This window comes from Stomoxys calcitrans, chromosome 4 (assembly GCF_963082655.1).
Source record: "Stomoxys calcitrans chromosome 4, idStoCalc2.1, whole genome shotgun sequence".
NCBI classification, from domain to species: domain Eukaryota; kingdom Metazoa; phylum Arthropoda; class Insecta; order Diptera; family Muscidae; genus Stomoxys; species Stomoxys calcitrans.
Window position 1 is genome coordinate 32907915 of NC_081555.1, and position 14891 is coordinate 32922805.

The 14891-nt window shown below is 41.1% G+C and overlaps 1 protein-coding gene across 2 annotated transcripts in view; it reads left to right on the forward strand.

Moving 5' to 3' along the window:
* Nucleotides 1-10138, forward strand: part of LOC106093919 (uncharacterized) — a 64179-nt gene extending 54041 nt beyond the window's left edge. For both annotated transcript variants that reach the window (XM_059368191.1, XM_059368190.1), the window contains exon 3: nucleotides 7670-10138. In XM_059368191.1, coding sequence (XP_059224174.1) covers nucleotides 7670-8481 — 812 coding nt within the window. In that variant the 3' untranslated portion in view covers nucleotides 8482-10138. The remainder of the gene's footprint in view (nucleotides 1-7669) is intronic.
* The last annotated feature ends 4753 nt before the right edge of the window (nucleotides 10139-14891 follow it).

Below are 14891 nucleotides of genomic sequence, written 5' to 3' on the forward strand. Positions count from 1 at the left end.
CCACACCAAACAGTGCATTTTTCGGGATGCATGGGCAGTTCTTGAACGGCTTCTGGTTGCTCTTCACTCCAAATGCGGCAATTTTGCTTATTTACGTAGCCATTCAACCAGAAATGAGCCTCATCGCTGAACGGTGAATGAACACATTTCGAACCGAACACTGATTTTGGTAATAAAATTCAATGATTTGCAAGCGTTGCTCGTTAGTAAGTCTATTCATGATGAAAAGTCAAAGCATACTGAGCATCTTTCTCTTTGACACCATGTCTGAAATCCCACGTGATCTGTCAAATACTAATGCATGAAAATCCTAACCTCAAAAAAATCACCCTTTATAACCGACCAGACAGGCCAGAGGATTGCCAGTAGTAGATAGGACGACATCACTGGCGTGGATACCTTAGACACCGAGGTGCTGGTATCCGCGGCCGTTAGTACGAACAGCATTAAGACTAAAGGTTCCCTCGTAAGGTGCTTAATGCACTCGGGTTCACCTATTAGTCTGATTTCAAAGCCAATAGTTGATTGGCTAAAAATCACCGACATTTTTTATTGCAAGTTCTAACCTTTGTGAATCCGCACCACTCAGCAATGTCATTATTTTTATACCCACCACCGAAGGATGGGGGTATATTCATTTTGTCATTCCATTTGCAACACACCGAAATACCCATTTCCGACCCCATAAACTATATATATATTCTTGATCAGCGTAAAAATCTAAGACGATCTAGACATATCCGTCCACCTGTTCATCTGTCTGTTGAAATCGCGCTATAGTCTTCAAAAATTGAGATATTGAGCTGAAATTTTGCAGAGATTCTTTTTTTTTCCATAAGCAGGTTAAGTTCGAAGATGGGCTTTATCGGACTATATCTTGATATAGTCCCCATATAGACCGATCGGCCGATTTAGGTTTTTAGTCCCATAAAAGCCAGATTTATTATCCGATCTTGCTGAAATTTGGGACAGTGAGTTGTGTTAGGCCCTTCGACATCATTCTTCAATTTGGCCCAGATTGGTTCAGAATTGGATATAGCTGTCATATAGACCGATCCTCCGATTTAGGGTCTAAGGCCCATAAAAGCTACATTTATTATCCGATTTCGCTAACATTTGAGAGAGTGGGTTGTGTTACGCCTTTCGGCATCCCCCGTTAATTTGGCCCAGATCGGTTCAGATTTGGATATAGCTGCCATATAGACCGATCCTCCGATTTAGGGGTTTAGGGCCATGAAAGCCACATGTATTATCCAATTATGCTTCAATTTGGGACAGTGCGATCAATTTGGCCCAGATTGGTCCAGATTTGGATATAGCTGCCATATAGACCGATCCTCCGATTTAAGGTCTTGGGCCATAAAAGGCGCATTTATTGTCCGATATTGCTAAAATTTGGGACAGTGAGTTGTGTTAGGCCCTTCGACATCCTCCGACAATTTGGCCCAGATCGGTTCAGATCTGGATATAGCTGCCATATAGACCGATCTCTCGATTTAAGGTATTGCGCCCATGAAAGGCGCATTTATTGTCCGATGTTGCTAAAATTCGGGGCAGTGAGTTGAGTTAGGCTCTTCGCCATTATTCACCAATTTCACCCAGATCGGTTCAGATTTGGATATAGCTGACATATAGACCGATCCTCCGATTTAGGGTTTTAGGGCCATAAGAGCCACATTTATTACCCGATTTTGCTGAAATTTGGGGCAGTGAGTTGTGTTAGGTCCTTCGACATCCTCCGTCAATTTGGCCCAGTTCGATCCAGATTTGGATATCGCTGCCATATAGACCGATCCCCGGTTTAGGGTCATAGGCCAACAGAAGCCACATTTATTACCCGATTTTGCTGAAATTTGGGGCAGTCAGTTGTGTTAGGCCCTTCGACATCCTCCGTCAATTTGGTTCAGATCGGTCCAGATTTGGATATAGCTGCCATATAGACCGATCCTCCGATTTAGGGTCTTAGGCCAACAAAAGCCGCATTTATTACCCGATTTTGCTGAAATTTGGGGCAGTTTGGCTCTTCGACATTTTTCTGCAACTTGGCCCAAACCGGTTCAGATTTGAATATAGCTGCCATATAGACCGATATCTCGATTTAAAGTCTTGGCCCCATAAAAGGCGCATTTATAACCCGATTTCACGGAAATTTGAGACAGTGATTTATGTAAGGCTTTTCGACATCCGTGTCGTATATGGTTCAGATCGGTTTATTTTTAGATATAGCTACTAAAACGACCAATGTTTTGTTATACACAATTGAACAATGACTTCTTAGCATTTGGTCCCAATCAGAACATATTTCGATATAACTGCTATGGGGCTTAAGGTATGCATTTTTCATCGGATTTCAAGGAAAGGTGGTTTACATATATACCCGAGGTGGTGGGTATCCAAAGTTCGGCCCGGCCGAACTAAATGCCTTTTTACTTGTTCAAAAAATGGATTTTTTAAGACTATGAGTGGTTTATACGAAGTTATAAGTTTATGTCCGCCTATATTGGCTGTTTTCCCCTTTGGTTTCCTATTTGATTTTGTAATCTCATATTTTCTTTGTCATATAAAAATTGTTCACAACTCTTAGACAATGCAATTAACTGCAGATAAAGCATCATTAAAAGTTCAATACTATTAACTTTGTAAGCTAGCAGATCAATGTCAATGTAATTGTTATCGAGTTCAAGATAGAGATGTTGATGTTCAAATAGCCTTGATTTTCTTTATTTTACGTTGAAACACGTCACAAAATTCTAAGCGAAGATAATTGCAGACATTAAAACAAAAAATAACAAAAAACACAAAAACATTATAACGAATAGGTGTCATGAAAATTAAATAAAATATCCAACAACAACAGCAAAAAAATGTACAATTTATTTTGTTCTTAATGACCACATTAAGCCAAGCATAGTCATACCTAGAAAACTCGGTGGGTTCAAACATTCCCATAAATTATCCACGGTTTGTTAGCACGGCGAGAATGGAAGTGGCTTCATGACTATGGCTCTGATAAGTCCTCCTCATGGTGTGATGATCTCAGATGTCCAAAGAAGCTACCAAAAAATTTGAGAGTACTGAAACATGAAAAACAAAAACCAAAAAAAATTAGCCAAATTACTTAGAACATACATGTGTTTCCATTCGCTACGATTCTCTAGAGGTGTCTACAAGAAATTATCAAAGGGGTGGTGGTGTTTATACAGTCATCAAGCATCACTAAGGTGATGATGAACAAGGGGCCAACTGGCGGGCGGATGGATGGATGGACGGACAGGTGTTTCTTGCCTCTAGAATGTGAATGAACTGAAAGGTCAAATAAACGATTTCTTTGTTGAAACTTAAATCCCAGAAGTGTTCTTTAATTAATTTCAACATGTTGCTTGTGTCAGCAATGATGATCAGCAAAAAGTAGCAAGCGTCTAATTATCAACCGGAATATATAAATCATAAGGGCGTATTATGAAGTTATAAGTCAATTTGTGCGCTTAGCATTTATGACTGGTGGATTTTTCTTATAATTGCAGAACAGCCCACCAAAAATGTTTGTTTTCTTAATTACACAGAACATGGAATGAGAATTATGGGAAAAAACGTCAGTTGACATCATAATTGAGGAGTAGAAGTAGGAGAAGTATGATAAAATGTTTTTAAGAATTTAACAATTCGCAAATTTTTATATATTGGGTTGCCCAAAAAGTAATTGCGGATTTTTCATATAGTCGGCGTTGACAAATTTTTATCAGCTTGTGACTCTGTAATTGCATTCTTTCTTCTGTCAGTTATCAGCTGTGACTTTAAGCTTGCTTTAGAAAAAAAGTATATTTGATTAAAGTTCATTTTAAGTTTTATTAAAAATGCATTTACTTTCTTTTAAAAAATCCGCAATTACTTTTTGGGCAACCCAATACAAACAAACAAACAAGAATCTGTCAAAAATGGATATGGGCCAAAGTCCATAACATTGGTTCTAGAAGGATTTTTTCTGTTAAATGTGAGCAGCGCTTAAGGCAAGTGACATATTTTTATACCCACCACCGAAGGATGGGGGTATATTCATTTTGTCATTCCGTTTGCAACACATCGAAATATCCATTTCCGATCCTATAATGTTTCAGCTCAATATCTCTATTTTTTAAGACTGTAGCGTGATTTCAACAGACATACGGACGGACGGACGGACAGACGGACGGATATGTCTAGATCGTCTTTGATTTTTACGCTGATCGAGAATATATGAATTGTGTTCCATATATATATTTGTGTTTCATATTGACGTGATAGATCTATGTATATATATATATATATATTTGGTGGGTCTTAGGGTTGGGGCTGCCCCTATATGAAACTCACCCGAAATTTGGATACCAAATTTTTGTTTTTATATTTCTACTAGCTGACCCGGGCCCGCTCCGCTGCGCCTTCTTTTATTTTATATGGAACAAAAGCTTCCTTGGAATATTTATTTTCGACAATTAAAGAGCTTTTAGTGAAATACTATGCTACGGATATAGTTTTTACCCTTTGGGGGATGTTTTGGGGAGGGGGTGATGCCCTAAATACATGGTCCTAAATTTGGATATCAAATTCGTATTCTACTCCCAAATATCTTTATTTGAGCCCCATTTTGCGATGGTTACTAAAAAATTGCTGCTAGTGGGGTATTTTGGGAAAGGGGTTGACCCCTAGATAATTGGTCCCGAATACCAATACCTTTCATTTAATCTCCACATTGAAATGGTCGGTAAATATAGCCGATTTAGGGGTGTTTTGGAGATTTGGGTGGTCGCCCAAACAATAAGCCTGGAAAATATATGAGCAACGTGCTCATATATCTCATGTATCTATATGTCATTTATTTGAACCCCATATTACCATTGGCCTCAAAATTGGATATCAAATTCGTTTTTAATCTCATTTAAACTCCTTATTGCAAAAGTCAGCAAATATGTACGGTTTTGGGTATTGGTTCTAAAACCTATAAATATTTAGTTCCACTCTCTTTACGACCCAAATTGTCTTGGTGAGCAAATACGTCCTATTTGGGGGTTGTTATAGTGGTGGGACGTCCCCTAGACAGTTGGTCCCTGATGTCGATATCAGATACGTGGTCTACTCCCAAATACCTTTAATTTGAGCCCCATATTTTCATAGTCGGCAAACATGACTGGCTTGGGGGGTGTTTTGGGGGATGGGCGGCCACTCTGTGAGTTGGCCTTGAAAATATATATCAGATTAAAAACCCTCTTATTTGAGACTCATATTGCAAAAGTCAGCAAATACTTACAATTTGGGTGGTGTTGTGGGGGTGGGGTGGCCCCATAGACACTTTTCCCAAATTTTGATATCAGATTCGTGCTTTACTCCCAAAAACCTTTCATTTGAGTCCCATATGGCTATGGTCGTAAATTTGTTCCCTTTGGGGTATGTTTTTGGGGAGAGGCGGCCCCCCAAACACTTGATCCCATATTTTAATATCAGATTCTAATTCTACACTCAAATACCTTTTATTTAAGCCCCATATTCCCATGGTCAGTAAATAAGTCCTGTTTGGGGGGGGTGTTTTGGGGAAGGGGTCCACCCCTCGCAGAAACGTGGTCCCACATTTGGATATCAGATTCTATTCTCATGGTCAGTAAATAAGTCCTGTTTGGGGGGGTGTTTTGGGGAAGGGGTCCACACCCCCAGAAACGTGGTCCCACATTTGGATATCAGATTCGCATTCTACTCGCAAATACCTTTCATTTGAGTCCCATATTGCCATTATCGGTAAATATGTCCGATTTAGGGGTGTTTTGGGGGTTGGGTGTTGTTATGGGGGTGGGGTGGCCCCATACACACTTTTCCCGAATATTGATATCAGATTTGTGCTTTACTCCCAAAGACTTTTGAGCCCCATGTGGCTATGGTCGTAAATGTGTCCCCTTTGGGGGAGGTTTTTGGTAAATATTGCCATGGTCGGTAAATATGTCCGATTTTGGGGTGTTTTGGGGGTTGGGGTGGTCCCCCTAGTACTTGGTTAGACAATTGGATATCAGATACGTTTTCTTATCCTATACCTTTCATTGAAGTCCCATATTGTCGTGATTGGTCTAAATATATGTTCGGTAGGTTTTAGGGTGGGGCGGCCCCCCTAGGTACCCCATTCGAAATTTGGATACCAAATTTTTTATTTTTGGGTACTATATGAGAGCACACACAATTTCGCTTAAATCGCACCACCCATCTCCGAGATCTGGCGTTTCTGAAAATTAGGGTAAGGGGAAGGGTCCGCCCCCCTCTTAGATATCAAAAAATGTAGTACTCTATTTTCACCACGGGATCATTATGCACCATCTGTGAAAATTTCAAGAAAATCAGTTCTATAAGGAACACACGAACATACAAACAAACAAACAAACACAAATTGATTTTTATATTTAAGAAGAAGAAGATAAGAGGGCACACAAAATTTCACTTAAATCGCACGACCCATCTCCGCGGTGTTCCTGAAAATAAGGGTAAAGGGGAGAGTCCGTCCCCACCTCCCCCCCTTTCCAATATCATAAAATTTAGTACCCTATTATTAGTACGGGATAATTATGCGTCACATGTGAAAATTTCAAGAAAATTGGCTCAGCCGTCATTGAGTCCATACGGAAGAGACAAACTAACAAACCAACAAACAAACAGAAATTGATTCTTATACCCATCACCATAGGATGGGAGTATACGGACCTAGTCATAATACCTCGATATATTGATCTGCGACCCCATAAAATCGCAGATCTAGCCACGTCCGCCCGTCCGTCCGTTCGTCTGTCGAAACCACGACAGAGATCGAACGCATAAAGATAGCCGCTTGAAATTATGCCCAGATACCTTATATTGCTGTAGGTCGATGGAGATTGAAAATTGATCACATCAGTTCAGATTTGGATATACCTTCCATATAAAGCGATCTTCTAATTTGACTTCTTGAGCCTTTGGAAGCCGCAATTTTTGTGCGATATGGCCAAAATTTTGTAGTGTAGTGTAGTGTTCCGTTATGACTTCCAACAACTGTGCCAAGTACGGTCTAAATCGGTATATAACCTGATATAGCTCCCGTATAAACCGATCACCCGCTTTGGTTTCTTGAGCCACTGGAAGCCCCAAATTCCCTCCGATTTGGTTGATTTTTTGCACATGCTGTTCTGTTATGACTTCCATCAAATGTGCCAAGTATGATTTAAATCAGTTATAGCTCTCATATAAACTGATCCCCTGATTTGACTTCCCTAGCCACTGGAAGCCATAAATTTCATACGATTTGGGTGAAATTTTGCGTGTGGTGTTCCGTTATGACACCCAACTACTGTGTCAATTACGGTTCAAATCGGTCTATAATCTGATATAGCTCCCATATAAACCGGTCTCCCGATTTGACTTCTTGAGCCCCTAGAAGCCATTAATTTCATACGATTTGGCAGACAGTTTGCGTGTAGTGTTTTATTATGATTCACAACAACTGTGCCAAGTAAGGTCCGAATCGGTCAAGAACCTGATATAGCTCCCATATAAACCGATCTCCCGATTATCCTTGTTCATTTCCTAAAGCTTTAATTTTGCTAGTTTTACAGAAGTTCGGCATTTGGACAATGCTTTTGCTTAAAAAATTTTTACTAATTTTGTGTTTTTCTTATCATTTCAGATGAATTTCCCGAGGAAGACAGTGACATGCTAATGGAGCCAAATGATTTTGCACCCATCAGCATATTGCGTTCACACGAAAGGCAATATCATGAGCCGCCAACGCAACAATTTCGTCCCATTCAAAGTTCTCGTTACAATGCCAGAGCCGATGTACCAGTACCAGTACCAATACAACGAGTAAATCCAGCCGATTCTCATAGCCAGGCAGCACAGAACTACTATCCTCCGTTCTTTAGGGAGGCACCTCCACTGGGTCATTCACGTCCCTATTTCTCACTTCCTGATGCTTCGGGATCAGCAAAATATGCCGAAACTCATCCAGAAGGTAATCTGGGTCCTGGTTTGCCAGCAAACCAAAGACAAGGTGGGTATGATGCCTCAATTTTGGGTTCTGGGGATTTTGGAGTTATACGCGGTGGTACCTTCTATCCGGAAGAGGAAATGCCCTTCCATCAGGAAGACACCATAGATTTTGTGCAAAAGTACACCTATCCTGAGGAACAGTTTGCCCATTTCCGAGACTTTGCTGACATCAATGTGCCCGTGGACACTGCCTTCTCCCACTTTGTGGTGGTCTATCAGGCCAAGAACTCAACGAAACCCAGCCATCATCCACATCCAAAGAACATATTCGAGCAATTGGAGTTGTTGGACAAAGAGAAGGCAGCCGAGGAGAAGAAACTGAAGAAATCGAAACATTCCAGCAAATCGAAGACGAAACTAAACAAAACAAAATTGCAACAGAAGAAATACAAAAAGAAATCAAGCCAAAAAGAAATCGAAGAAGAACCATTGCTGGCTTTAAGTTAAGAGAAGAGTAGGGGAGGCATTACAAGCGATGAAATTAAAGACATTATTTTTTAAATTTTATTTATTACTTTTAATGAAAATTTCACTACCAGCGCATTTCGGAAGTTTTTCCTATTACTTTGTTTGAATTGCAAAACACCAGCATGAATTGCAATGAAACGTTTTGAATTTTCAGCAATGCTGAAAATGAGTTTTTCTTTCTGGAAATTTATTTTTTTTCCAATTTTTAGTGAAAAAAAAACAACACTCTATTGTGGTACATGGTGCCAAATTGCTTGCGTCTTTAACAAAATCAACTGTCTCTTTCGATACACTGTTTCATCATAAAATATAAAATCATGTTTTTTTTTTTGGCAAATTGCAGTATAAACTTTAAGTTCAATGTACAAACTGATATAAACACATATACACCCACACACACACACATATCCATTACTGCATACTCTATGAGCATTATAGAAGCATGCATGCTGTAAACCCACAGTTCTTCATACTCATCCCATTTTGCTGCAGTTGTCATCTAATAATCTCATATATTCCCCTTCCTCTTCGTTTTGTTGCTACTCCTTTTGTAGAATTTTCTTATAAGCTAAGTTGGTAAATTAAGTGAAATGAGCCTTATGTACCTTACTAGCAGTTAACACAAATTTTCCCATCACTTCACCTGAACATTCCTAATCAGCTTACATATTCACCAACTAAATATTTTGGTCATTTAGAGTCAACGTCATAGCACAGAATTTAATATAAACAGACATTTTTGCAAGTTCGCGTTGCTTAGCATAAACAATAAACAAAAGACTTAAGAAACGAACTTTGTTTCAGAATTTTCAATACATCGAAGAATGCTTGCAATTAAAAATTTCCCAACATAATGGGGGTCATTGTAGCGCAGATGTTAGCATGTCCGCCTATGACGCTGAATGCCTGGGTTCGAATCCTGGCGAGAACATGAGAAAAAATGTTCAGTGGTGGTTATCCCCTTCTCTGCGGGCAGCATTTGTGAGGTACTATGCCTTGTAAAAACTTCTCTCCAAAGAGTGGTCATTCAGAGTCAACATCATAGCACAGAATTTCATATAAACAGACCTTTTTGCAAGTTCGCGTTGCTTAGCATAAACAATAAACAAAAGACTTAAGAAACGAACTTTGTTTCAGAATTTTCAATACATCGAAGATGCAATTAAAAATTACCCAAATTAGGGGGCCATTGCAGTGAAGAGGTTAGCATGTCCGCCTATGAGGCTGAATGCCTGGGTTCGAATCCTGGCGAGAACATGAGAAAAAATGTTCAGCGGTGGTTATTCCCTCCTCAGCGGGCAGCATTTGTGAGGTACTAGCCATGTAAAATCTACTCTCCAAAGAGTCAACTCACTTAGAGTCAACGTCATGGCACAGAATTTCATATAAACAGACCTTTTTGCAAGTTCGCGTTGCTTAGCATAAACAATAAACAAAAGACTTAAGAAAAGAACTTTGTTTCAGAATTTTCCATATATTAAAGAATGCTTGCAATTAAAAATTACCCAAATTAAGGGGCCCGTTGCAGTGCAGAGGTTAGCATGTGCGCCTATGACGCTGAATGCCTGGGTTCGAATCCTGGCGAGAACATGAGAAGAAATTTTCAGCGGTGGTTATTCCCTCCTCAGTTGGGGAATTTTTGAGGTACTATGCCTTGTAAAAACTTCTCTCCTAAGAAGTGTCGCACTGTGGCACATCGTTCGGACTCGGCTATAAAAAGGAGTCCCCATTGAGCTTAAAACTTGAAACGGACAGCACTCTTTGACATGTAAAAAATTTTCCCCTGTTCCTTAGTGGAATGTTCATAAGCAAATTTTGCAATATAAGGGGACAGAGCATATCCTTAGTTCATCATATGGCTTGCAATGCATCAAAAGTCTACCTTTGACACTGAACGACTGATTTCAAGTGGTTTTCAGTGGCGATGCTCTCCTAATGCTGGCGACATTTGTGAGGTACTATGCCTTGTAAAAACTTCGCCCCTAAAGAGAAATTGCACTGCGTCACTCCGTTCGGAGGGGCCTATAAAAAAGAGGTCCCCTATTATTGAGCTTAAATTTGAATCAGACAGCACTCAGTGCTATGTGAGAAGTTTCCCCCGGTTCCTTAAAAGAATGTTCATGGACAAATTTGCCTTTTTGAGGATTTTGTTATAATGGCACTATACAAGCAAACTCACAAGAATAACTAAGTGATACCAGTTGGAGGCCACGATGGCGCATAGGTTAGCATGTCCACTTATGACCCTGAATGGCTGGGTTCAAATCGCGGCGTGAACATCAGAAAAATATTCAGCGGTGGTTATCCTTTCCAAATGCTGGCGATATTAGGGAGTACTATGCCATGTTGAAAAACTTCTCTACCAAGTGATGGCGCTATGCGGCACGCCATTCGGACTCAGCATAACCAAAAGGAGGCCCACTTTCGTTGAATTAAAACTCTCATAAGACTGCATTCATTGATGTGAGAGAAGTATACCCTGTTCCTTAATAGAATTTTATGGGAAATTTAGTATTCTGACAAACAAAAAGCTCCTAAAACTCACCTCCTGCTCTCTGGTTTTTTCCTTTAGCAAAAATCATTACTTTAAACTTTTACCTTATCCAAGCAGAGAAAGACCTTTTTGGACCAAAACTACGAGTCGGACATCTGGTTTAGCAAACAATAGCAAGTACAATAGACAATATCCAAATTTGTTATAATCTTACATCCATCGCACTTTGGTCCTTATCACGAAGAATGGGGTTACATGTCGCAACAAATTGCATCTTTCCTCGAATGCGTAAAGTGGTTGCTAGTTTTGGAAGCTCCCGTAATCTATAATTCACAGAGATATCTCTGAAGCCCATCCCATCAAAAAATTTGAACTATTCAACCATCCAGGTGTGAGTTTTGCGAAAAATAAGGGCAATTTTCGAATTGAGAATATATTCTCCAGAGTATTTATAGCGGCCTTTCTTAGGTTAGGTTAGTTTGAAAAGAGGTCACGGATATTAATCCGCCCTATGCCACTATGGACGTATACCTAAGGTAGTAATCGGCTCTGAGGCAGTAATAGCGCTCTTAATACTACAAAATAACCTCGAAAAAGAAAATCTAAGTCCGAACCCGTGTTGCCGTTTTTGATAGACTCCTATGAAACTTGATAGGTTTTTATTCTCTTGGTAAGTTGGTAGGCTGACCTCCATTTTTGGTAGGTTTTCCCAAAATGTAGATACCAAGGTATTGACTGTAAAAATCGCCGGGGATAACTAACATTTTATCACTTCTTGTTGTTTTTTGTGTATTCTTTAAGAGTTCAGAAAAAAAATCATGGATGTTGAGGGGCCACATGCTGTTACTAGGGGTGTGACTGCTTCAAATTACAGGAAAAAGCATAAGTTTTGATATTGACCGTACGAGTGTGAAAGGATATTTTCCAAATTCAGTAAATTCTTGGTAAGAAATGCGTTTCAATGCCTTCACTCGTAAAACAGGCCTACTCAGATGTGGAGGGTGCCATGTAACTCACTGTCATGGCGAAAATGGGAAGTAAAACCTCATTACTGGGCTCAAACCCCTAAATCGGGAGATCACTTTTTCCAAACTCGGTACGGTTGCTCACTGAAATCGGGGCAAAATTGCGACTTTTATAATCTCAAGATTTCTTATTGGAGGATAGGTATAAAGGATGCTATACCAAGATATAGGCCATCTTCGAACTTTTAGCTGTAGAGCGATTTCAACAAACAGACGGGCCCACAAGTCAAGATTGTCTATGAATATAACGACCATCTAGTATGTAAACTTTGTTGGGCTAAGAATGTATAATTGGTAATGTTGCGAATGGAGTGGCAAAAAGGCCAACTCTTCATACACTACATTTTTAGTTCGTAAAACATTTGGTAGGTTTTGGCCGGGTTTGCTCTGATATCTCATAAATTTTTGTAGAAAATAACTTTCTTGAGTGGCAACACTGGAATGGAAGACCGTGCTACTTACAAAATTCTTTATTCCTTCTTCTAAGTTGGTTCATGTCTGGTATTGTGTCCCCACCTTAGTGGCAGTATCTGTTAGCCGTGAAAGCCGGGTAATCTCAAAGAAATGCTCCCACCTCTCACGATCCCTAATTTTGCTTCACTTGACGCTCTGATTTGGTATAAGTGAGCCCGTAGTCCTATGTCTCCCGTTTTGATACCCAAAACAATACCGACCTCCTGCTCACTTCATTTCAGTCCTACCGACCAATATCACTGTTCCACAGTGCTACATGCGAGTTCGTTGCCTACGCCCTTAACTCGGGCTTCGTCGAACCGAAAAGCTTCAGCTTATCCAAGTTTATTGAAGGCAATCCCCCAGCCTTCACTGCCAATTCATCTGCTATTTGATTACCCTTTACTCCAATATGGACCGGCACCCAAAAATACGGATAGAGACATCCTCAGATAAGGCACTAATCTCCTTCATACACTCGAAGACTGTTCATGATCTTACCGTCCGTGGTGTTTTTGCCCTGGTTGCCAGTTTACTGACCGTAAATATGTTCACACTCAGCGTCCTTGCGTTAAAACTACACCCAATCATGCATTCCTTGATAGCCCGGATCTCCACCTGCAGGATTGGCCAGGGAGTCGAAAACAGATCACAGTCACTGGGTTCTCAATGTAGACCCTCTGTCCTCTAGTTTTGATCCATCCATGTAGCACGAACTTTCATATGGAAATACCAGAGTTCCGCCAATCCAAGACGGTCCCACTGTCAGCAGTGCTTCGCATTCGATCTCAAGTGTCATCTGCGATCGGAAACCTCTTCCAATTATTACAGATTTCCTATCATCCCCTCGATTATATCGCGATGGTGTGAACTGCTCCTATCCTCTCCCATTGCCTTAAGTCTTGTAGCCGCATAGGCTGCCTCACACATAGCCTGTATATCCATGGGTCGGATATCTAAAAAGACCCAATTCTGTTAACATTCTCGTCCATGTCTTCTGTGCTTTGGCAACAGGTTGAGGCGATAAGTATGGAAGGAAAAAATCTTAATGGGCGTTTCGCATTTCTGATTGTTGGGATTGTACTGAGCAAAAAAAGTCCACTATGCTTTCAAATTTTGGCTTGCCGTATTTTTTCAGACTTTTGTTATGTATTTTGGAATATAACAGCCGCCGTCTCATTACCTGGAATACCCCATGACCAGGAACCCATGTCAGCGTCACATCGTGGGCCTGGAGCCTATCAAGGGACTCCAAGCAATCCGCCACGCATCACGATCTCAACATCCTCGACCCTAAGGCCTTGAGAGCCGCCTCACTGTCCACATAAATTCTGAGTTTCGAGGGCGGTAAGTCCCTTACCAGAATTTCTCTTGCGGCCATTGAAATGGCTCAGACCTCTGCCTGAAAGATAGTACACTCGTCCGGCAGTCTCAGAGAAATACTGATATTGATTCCATCATAGTAGACCCCCAATCCAATACCTGACTCCATCTTAGAGCCATCTGTGTGGATCGAGGTCTCATCCTCCTCAAGTACAGCATTCGCCCTCGCCATTCATGCCTCTCAGGAAATCGAATCGCTAAAGCCCTCACTCCAGTCGGCAGTGGTGCCAGGTAGTCGATGATCCTCCTACCCTCCGCATCCATAACACCCAGAATCGAACTGTGACCGCAACCATACTCCTTCAGCATGCCGAGCTCCCTCAGCCTAAGCGCGACCCTGCATGGGCTGCATAACCAACATCGCCTCCCGACTTGCCTGCGGTGCGGATCTCAGTAGTCCTTTGACCCCGAAGCAGGTCAGTCTCTGCACCTTCTCGAACTCCCTCGCACGCTTCCTCTTTCTACTCCATTCCACCATACCAGTGCTCCATAGGCCAGAACTGGTCTCATGATGGCCGTATACTTCAAACAAATTATCTTGGGAGATACCCCCCCCCCCCCCACTTCCTACCAAATATATTCCAACAGGGATAAAAAGCGCATAGTGCCTTATGGCTTCTTTCTTCGTTGTTCCTCTGCCGGGACAGTTTCGAATCGAGGACTATGCCTAGGTACTTCGCCTCTTTTGACAGCCGCAGGGTGACTTCGTCCCAGGACGGGAGTCTAAACTTCGGTATCTAATATATACGCGTGAAGAGCACCAGCTCCGTCTTTCCCGGGTTGGTCCTCAACCCATTTCTGGTAGCCCGTCGCGACAACCTCCTCTGTGACCCTTCCACGATCTTGATGATCGTCGACAGAAACTTGCACGACGTTGTCCACATAAGCGATAATCTCGTGCCGTCCCAACAGAGTTCCATCAGGATTTCATTAATCACAAGGTTCCATAGAATCGGCGATAACACCCCTCCTTGGGTCACCCGCCTTCTAACCACACTTCCTCCCAGGTTCTCATTAATAGTCCTGCCATAAAG